The 8,555-nt window shown below is 39.2% G+C and overlaps 1 protein-coding gene across 1 annotated transcript; it reads right to left on the bottom strand.

The window, feature by feature from the left end:
• Window positions 1–2,535: 2,535 nt before the first annotated feature.
• LOC138954555 (short-chain collagen C4-like) lies at window positions 2,536–8,505 on the bottom strand (the record flags this gene model as incomplete). The annotated part of the gene is given in 4 exon segments (XM_070326369.1): window positions 2,536–3,082; window positions 3,297–3,359; window positions 5,546–5,733; window positions 8,308–8,505. Coding segments are annotated over 4 exon segments (798 nt in total). The 3' UTR covers window positions 2,536–2,627.
• Window positions 8,506–8,555: the final 50 nt, after the last annotated feature.

Here is an 8,555-nt window from a genome sequence, read left to right on the forward strand (position 1 = left end):
GTAGTTTGGTCTGAATCGCTCTACACACACACACAGACACACACAGACACAGACACACACGCACACACATACACCACAACCCTCGTCTCGATTCCCCCCTCTACGTTAAAACATTTAGTCAAAACTTGACTAAATGTAAAAAGAAAAAAAGTCAAATGTTTTGCTTTGAAGTTAGAATACAATCCCTTAGTCGGGACTGTGTGAAAACCTTAAAATACCCCCCACCGCCACCCCCACACACAAACACGCACGCACGCACGCACACACACACACACACACACACACACAGACTGAAGCTGCTATAGGTTCATTCGAGGTGTGTGTGTGTGTGTGTGTGTGTGTGTGTATGTTCTAAACATGTCTGTAAGCATCGAGAGCACACACACACACACACGCACACACACACACACACATGCAACCACCAACACACACAATCACCAACACAAACACACACACACACGCACGCACGCACACACACACACACACACACACACACACACACACACACACACACACACACTGGGGGGGAGAGGGAGAGAGAGGAACAAACACGCGCGCGCATAGAGAGAGAGAGAGGAGAGAGAGAGAGAGAGAGAGAGAGAGAGAGAGAGAGAGTGAGAGAGAGCGAGAGAGCGAGAGAGCGAAAGAACGAAAAAGACAGACAAACAAAGCAACTCACGTTCAAACATACAAACACACACACACACACACACACAAACACACACACACACACACACACACACACACACACACACACACACACACACACAAGACCGTAAATAAAGAACAAGTCGCGTAAGGCGAAAATACAATATTTAGTCAAGTAGCTGTCGAACTCACAGAATGAAACTGAACGCAATGCCATTTTTCAGCAAGACCGTATACTCGTAGCATCGTCAGTCCACCGCTCATGGCAAAGGCAGTGAAATTGACAAGAAGAGCGGGGTAGTAGTTGCGCTAAGAAGGATAGCACGCTTTTCTGTACCTCTCTTTGTTTTAACTTTCTGAGCGTGTTTTTAATCCAAACATATCATATCTATATGTTTTTGGAATCAGGAACCGACAAGGAATAAGATGAAAGTGTTTTTAAATTGATTTGGACAATTTAATTTTGATAATAATTTTTATATATTTAATTTTCAGAGCTTGTTTTCAATCCGAATATAACATATTTATATGTTTTTGGAATCAGCAAATGATGGAGAATAAGATAAACGTAAATTTGGATCGTTTTATAAATTTTTATTTTTTTTTTACAATTTTCAGATTTTTAATGACCAAAGTCATTAATTAATTTTTAAGCCACCAAGCTGAAATGCAATACCGAAGTCCGGGTTTTGTCGAAGATTACTTGACCAAAATTTCAACCAATTTGGTTGAAAAATGAGGGCGTGACAGTGCCGCCTCAACTTTCACGGAAAGCCGGATATGACGTCATCAAAGACATTTATCAAAAAAATGAAAAACACGTATGGGGATTTTATACCCAGGAACTCTCATGTCAAATTTCATAAAGATCGGTCCAGTAGTTTAGTCTGAATCGCTCTACACACACACACATACGCACACATGCACACACGCACATACACCACGACCCTCGTTTCGATTCCCCCTCGATGTTAAAATATTTAGTCAAAACTTGACTAAATATAAAAACAAGTCGCGTAAGGCGAAAATACAATATTTAGTCAAGTAGCTGTCGAACTTACAGAATGAAACTGAACGCAATGCCATTTTTCAGCAAGACCGTATACTCGTAGCATCGTCAGTCCACCGCTCATGGCAAAGGCAGTGAAATTGACAAGAAGAGCGGGTCAGTAGTTGCGCTAAGAAGGATAGCACGCTTTTCTGTACCTCTCTTTGTTTTAACTTTCTGAGCGTGTTTTTAATCCAAACATATCATATCTATATGCTTTTGGAATCAGGAACCGACAAGGAATAAGATGAAAGTGTTTTTAAATTGATTTGGACAATTTAATTTTGATAATAATTTTTATATATTTAATTTTCAGAGCTTGTTTTTAATCCGCATATAACATATTTATATGTTTTTGGAATCAGCAAATGATGGAGAATAAGATAAACGTAAATTTGGATCGTTTTATAAATTTTTATTTTTTTTTTACAATTTTCAGATTTTTAATGACCAAAGTCATTAATTAATTTTTAAGCCACCAAGCTGAAATGCAATACCGAAGTCCGGGCTTCGTCGAAGATTACTTGACCAAAATTTCAACCAATTTGGTTGAAAAATGAGGGCGTGACAGTGCCGCCTCAACTTTCACGGAAAGCCGGATATGACGTCATCAAAGACATTTATCAAAAAAAGGAAAAAAACGTTCGGGGATTTCATACCCAGGAACTCTCATGTCAAATTTCATAAAGATCGGTCCAGTAGTTTAGTCTGAATCGCTCTACACACACACACAGACAGACAGACAGACAGACACACGCACATACACCACGACCCTCGTTTCGATTCCCCCTCGATGTTAAAATATTTAGTCAAAACTTGACTAAATATAAAAACATGACTCAAATGCAAAGCGTTTTATTATAGAGAGCGATGCGGAAAGAACATTCCATGATATCGGTGTTCAGTCCTGTTGGCTGCTGTTATGTGTGGCCTACTTGGAGCAGACAGCGCACGTGATAACTTTACTCTGTCTGTAGGGGGGACAAGGGAGACTTCCGCACCTCGCGATGACGTAGTAGAACAGAAGACCGTCTTCATTTGTGTACCCACTGTCCTCGTCTTCTCGAAAGTTATCAAGGCACACGTACTCGGTAGCATAATGATCATAATATTGAGCTGACGTCAGATGACCGTAGTACTGTCGCGTCCAGCCAGAGGGGCAGTATTTGGTCCCAGGAACCATGATGGTGGCGGCCTTGGGAACCAGGCACACGGAGCAGGGAACGTTGTGGTCATGGTGAGAGCCTATGTATTGGTACTCAGCACCATACACTAAGCCGTATTGATCTTTAACCAAGGATGTGTAATCGAAGACGGGCGACTTGGTCAGACACAAACGGTTGGTACCGCTCCCCTTCTTGTTGTGCTGTTTTCCTCCCGCTATACCTGTGTAGAACCAGACATCAGCAACGGGAATCTTAAACTCAAACAAACGGCGCGAATACATGTAGACATTTGAGTTATTATCCTGGAATTAGTTAACAGATGTCGCAGAATAGTGGAATGCACAAACGGATAAATGCACTCGCTCTATCCAATGAAATACTTTCGTTTGATCATGTGACTTTAGTACTTAACGAAAAGTAGTATTTTTACTCACCGACATAGACGGTAGAAGTACCGCTCGGACATGTCTTCCTGCCCCAGCGAACGAAAGTGGAACCTGAAAATCAGTCACAATAATCATGATGTGCTATCAGCCACTGATAACCTCCCCACCTTCCACCATTGCATCTATGCCCAGCCATGGTGTAACAAACAAAATCAAGTCGCGTAAGGCGAAATTACAACATTTAGTCAATCTGTCGAACCCACAGAATAAAACTGAACGCACTGCATTTTGTTCACCAAGACAAAACAGCTTCGTCAATCCACGCGGCAAGGATGTCGCTCAATTTTTCCGTGCAACACGAAGTGAAACTGACATGCAAGAACAGCGAAATAGCGGGAAGCGCGCTTTTGTGTATTCTTCTTGACTTTCCGAGCTTGTTTTGAATACAACATATATTTATATGGTTTTGGAATCAGGAAATGATAAGGAATAAGATTAATTCATTTTTGGATCGATTTCTTAAATAATAATCGAAGTACTAATTAACCTATTTTCGTTAATTGTGATCACATTTTAAGAGTAAACATGACATATGTATATATTTTTAGATTCAAAATTTGATGAAGAATACGATGCAATCAATTTTAAATCTCTTTGGGAAAAATCGACAACTTTAATGAGCAAACTCATTATTTAATTTTTAAGCCTCCAAGCTAAAATGCAATACCAGAGTCCGGGCTTCGTCGAAGATTACTTGACCAAAATTTAAACCAAATTTGTTGAAAAATGAGAGCGTGACAGTGCCGCCTCAACTTTCACAAAAATCCGGATATGACGTCATCAAAAATATTTATCCAAAAACTGAAAAAAATGTCTAGAGATATAACACTCAGGAACTCTCATGTTAAGTTTCATGAAGATCGGTCCAGTAGTTTATCAGAATCGCGTTACACACACACACACACACACACACACACACACACACACACACACATACATACACCACACCCTCGTCTCGATTCCCCGTCTATGTTAACAAGTCGCGTAAGGCGAAATTACTACATTTAGTCAATCTGTCGAACTCACAGAATGAAACTGACCGCACTGTATTTTTTTCTCACCAAGACAGTATAGCATCGTCAGTCCCCCGCACGATAAAAACGCAGGTAAACTGACAAGCCAGAATAGCACAGTAGTGGTTGCGCTGAGCAAGATAGCGAGCTTTTCTGTATATCTGTTTAACTTTCTGAGCTTGGTTTTAATCCAAACATAACATGTCTATATGTGTTTGGAATCAAAAACTCACAAGGAAGAAGATGAAATTGTTTTTAAATCGATTTCTGAAATTTTAATTTTAAACAGAACGTTCATATTTTTCTGAGTTTGTTTTTAATCCTAATATAACATATTTATATGTTTTTGGAATCAGGAAATGATGACAAATAAGGCCGTCGCGATATAACCTTGAATGGTTGAAAACGACGTTAAACACCAAATAAAGAAAGAAAGATGACAAATAAGGTGATCGATTGCTAAAACTGTCATTTTAATTGCAATTTTCAAATTTGTAATGACCAAACTCATTCATTATTTTTTAAGCCGCCAAGCTGAAATGCAATACCAAAGTCCGGGCTTCGTCGAAGATTACTTAACCATAATGTCAAGCTATTCGATCAAAAACTGAGGGTGTGACTGTGCCGCCTCAACTTTCACAAAAAGCAGAATATGACGTTATCAAATACATTTATCTTAGGAAGGAAAAAAATTCTGGAGATATCATACCCAGGATATCTCATGTGAAGACATATATATAAAACCAAACTCGGAGCATTTCTCAACCGCTGCTTGGGATTATAGGCGCTAAATATATTCTACCTCCTAAGTCTTCAACCTTGGGGACGCGGGAGGGGGGGGGGCGGTACCCCACGCCAATTCCGGTTAGATGGAAAACAACTGAATTTCAACAGCAAACCAGATAAACTTTGACAGCATTATAGCCAGAGAGCCACCGGTGAGGGGAGGGGGATAGGGGGAGGTCAACCACGTGACGGTAAAATACTATTCTCTGATCCGTTCTTAAAATGTTGTTCCTAATCATAATGTTCAATAGTAAGCACCGAGAAAATTACATAGCATCCAAAAATGTCATTTTTAAAGATGTTGTTGCTGTTAATTGGTAGACATTAGAATTACTGCTGCGAACGCAGTAATGTAATCACTGTCTGGCATTCGTGCAACAAAGGAATAATGTAAAGCAAGAATGGAAATACTGTCTGGTTTAATCATGATAAACATACCTTCGCCTGCACCCCTTTTAGTCCGCAGATTGTCTTCCAGAGACCTCAGTGAGCGTCTGAGCTGATCGATCTCTTCGGTATGCTGTTCGACGGTTGAAGCCCTTTTCCTCTCCTGAGACCTCGCAGGGAGCTTGACCGCAGAAAGATCCTCTGTCTCTTCCTTCACCGAAAAGACATTGTCGTCGCTTCTTCATGAAGGACACATGGTACATATAGACAGTACACAAATTGTACGTGTCTGCCTGTTAAGCCTGACTGTGCGTCTGACTTTCGTCTGTGTGTGCGTTTGTACGGGTCGTTTGTACACGTTAGTTTCACGTTCGTTCGTACAGGTAGAAGTTAACAACAATTTGAGGACAAAGAAAAGGACTTTCTTTAATTTTGTGCACATTTTTTCAGAGTAATAATGACATATCTAAATGTTTTTGGATTCAGTGATTGATTGAGAATACAATTCACTTTTTCTTTGTTTAATGAACAAAGTCATGAATTAACTTGTATGTCTCCACGCTTAAATGCAATACCATTATAGGTAGTATGTTTTAGAAACAGGTTGTATTGTGTTTGTTGGAAAGAAGTGTATGTAGCAGAATTTAAAATAGATGAATTTTGTTTGTGGAATAATTGTAAGTTATTGTAAAAAGGCCAAGCACTCTATTTGCGTGAATGGATTAATGTTGATATCTGTTTTGTAAAGGATATTTTTGTTAATGGACATGTATACATGTATATCGTTTAACACAGCCTGTGAAAGAATTGGAAATACCCCTGCACGGTTGTTTAAAGATAAGGCCGTAACAATTGAAAACGCAGTAAAAAAACAACAACCGAGAGATGGAATTATAAATAGAAGAGTAAATATATTAGATACTGAAGTCTTATTAAAACCTGGTAGATTTGTAAACTTTTAATCGATAATTCAGTGATAGAACCAATTTGCAGTGATATTTTGGAAACGTAAATTTGGTTTTGAACTCGTAAATAAACACTGGAATTTAGCAACCGATTTAATAAACGAAACTAGATTAGGATTTTCTTTTTTCTTTTTTCTTTTTGACTCACATGCGAAGCAAAAGTGAGTCTATGTACTCACCCGAGTCGTCCGTCCGTCCGCCCCCCCCCGTCCGTCCGGACGTCCGTCCGGAAAACTTTAACGTTGGATATTTCTTGGACACTATTCAGTCTATCAGTACCAAATTTGGCAAGATGGTGTATGATGACAAGGCCCCAAAAAACATACATAGCATCTTGACCTTGCTTCAAGGTCAAGGTCGCAGGGGCCATAAATGTTGTCTAAAAAAACAGCTATTTTTTCCATTTTTCCCATTTTCTCTGAAGTTTTTGAGATTCAATACCTCACCTATATATCATTTATAGGGCAAAGTAAGCCCCATCTTTTGATACCAGTTTGGTTTACCTTGCTTCAAGTTCAAGGTCACAGGAGCTCTTCAAAGTTGGATTGTATACATATTTTGAAGTGACCTTGACCCTGAACTATGGAAGATAACTGTTTCAAACTTAAAAATTATGTGGGGCACATGTTATGCTTTCATCATGAGACACATTTGGTCACATATGATCAAGGTCAAGGTCACTTTGAGTTTGACCCTTATGAAATGTGACCAAAATAAGGTAGTGAACCACTAAAAGTGACCATATCTCATGGTAGAAAGAGCCAATAAGCACCATTGTACTTCCTATGTCTTGAATTAACAGCTTTGTGTTGCATGACCTTGGATGACCTTGACCTTGGGTCAAGGTCACATGTATTTTGGTAGGAAAAATGTGTAAAGCAGTTCTTAGTGTATGATGTCATTGCTAGGTTTAGTTATTTGACCTTGACCCTGAAGGTCAAGGTCATGTAAAGGTCAAGGTCAAGCATGTGAGTCGTATGGGCTTTGCCCTTCTTGTTTCTTTTTTTAACGCCCAGCCGACCACGAAGGGCCATATCAAGGCGGTGCTGCTTTGACATATAACGTGCGCCACACACAAGACAGAAGTCGCAGCACAGGCTTCATGTCTCACCCAGTCACATTATTCTGACACCGGACCAACCAGTCCTAGCACTAACCCCATAATGCCAGACGACAGGCGGAGCAGCCACTAGATTGCCAATTTTAAAGTCTTAGGTATGACCCGGCCGGGGTTCGAACCCACGACCTCTAGATTAGGATTGTTGCATTGGACAATTCTTCATAACATAATTATACCCTACACATTTTTTTTCTTAAAAATTGGTATTTCGCCTCGTGCATATTGTGTTGGTAAAATAGATTAAATGGAACATTGTTTTATATTCCTGTACAAGGATTTCAAGTATTGAGGAGAAGGTTTTTGTTGAATATAACGTAAAAAATTAGTATTGATTTGTATGATTGTTTATTTAGTCTGCTAAATAGTTCTGAATATTTGCATGCAGTTTTTGATTGTGTTAATGTTCTCATTATTATCGCAAAAATGTGTAAAGGGATTTAGAAGTATGGAACTCCATTAGAAATTAAATATATTTTTCATTATAAATTACGGTTAAGGAATTTAGCACGATGAGTAAAAATGAAATAAGAATTTAGATCAAAATTAAAGACAGAGAGTATTGTAATTGTACAAAAATGTGTAGGTACAAAAAAAGAGAGAAAAATGGTTAAGACAGTAACTTCTGATTACATTGCCTTCATCTAACTTTCGGAGCTTTGTGCTAACAGATGTTGTAAATTACACACAGAATCTTAAGTCAATCTGCTTTAAGAGTGAAGCATACTTACCGTTCCAGTCGTTCATCCGAAGACGTTTGAGTCTTCAGTGGTGTGCAGCTGACGCTTGACACAGCCAGGCATAATAGAAATATTGCTGTCATCTTGCCAATCTTCACTTGGATCCTCTCTGTCTGTTGCACCGCTGTCTTTGCCAAGGCAGATGTCCAAACAATATGTTGCGTCGCTGGCCTGTCTCTCTTTTTACTCCTAAATAATAAATTATCAACCTGTCACTCTGCGACGTCATCGACACCCGT

Source organism: Littorina saxatilis, unplaced genomic scaffold (assembly GCF_037325665.1).
Source record: "Littorina saxatilis isolate snail1 unplaced genomic scaffold, US_GU_Lsax_2.0 scaffold_2364, whole genome shotgun sequence".
NCBI lineage: Eukaryota > Metazoa > Mollusca > Gastropoda > Littorinimorpha > Littorinidae > Littorina > Littorina saxatilis.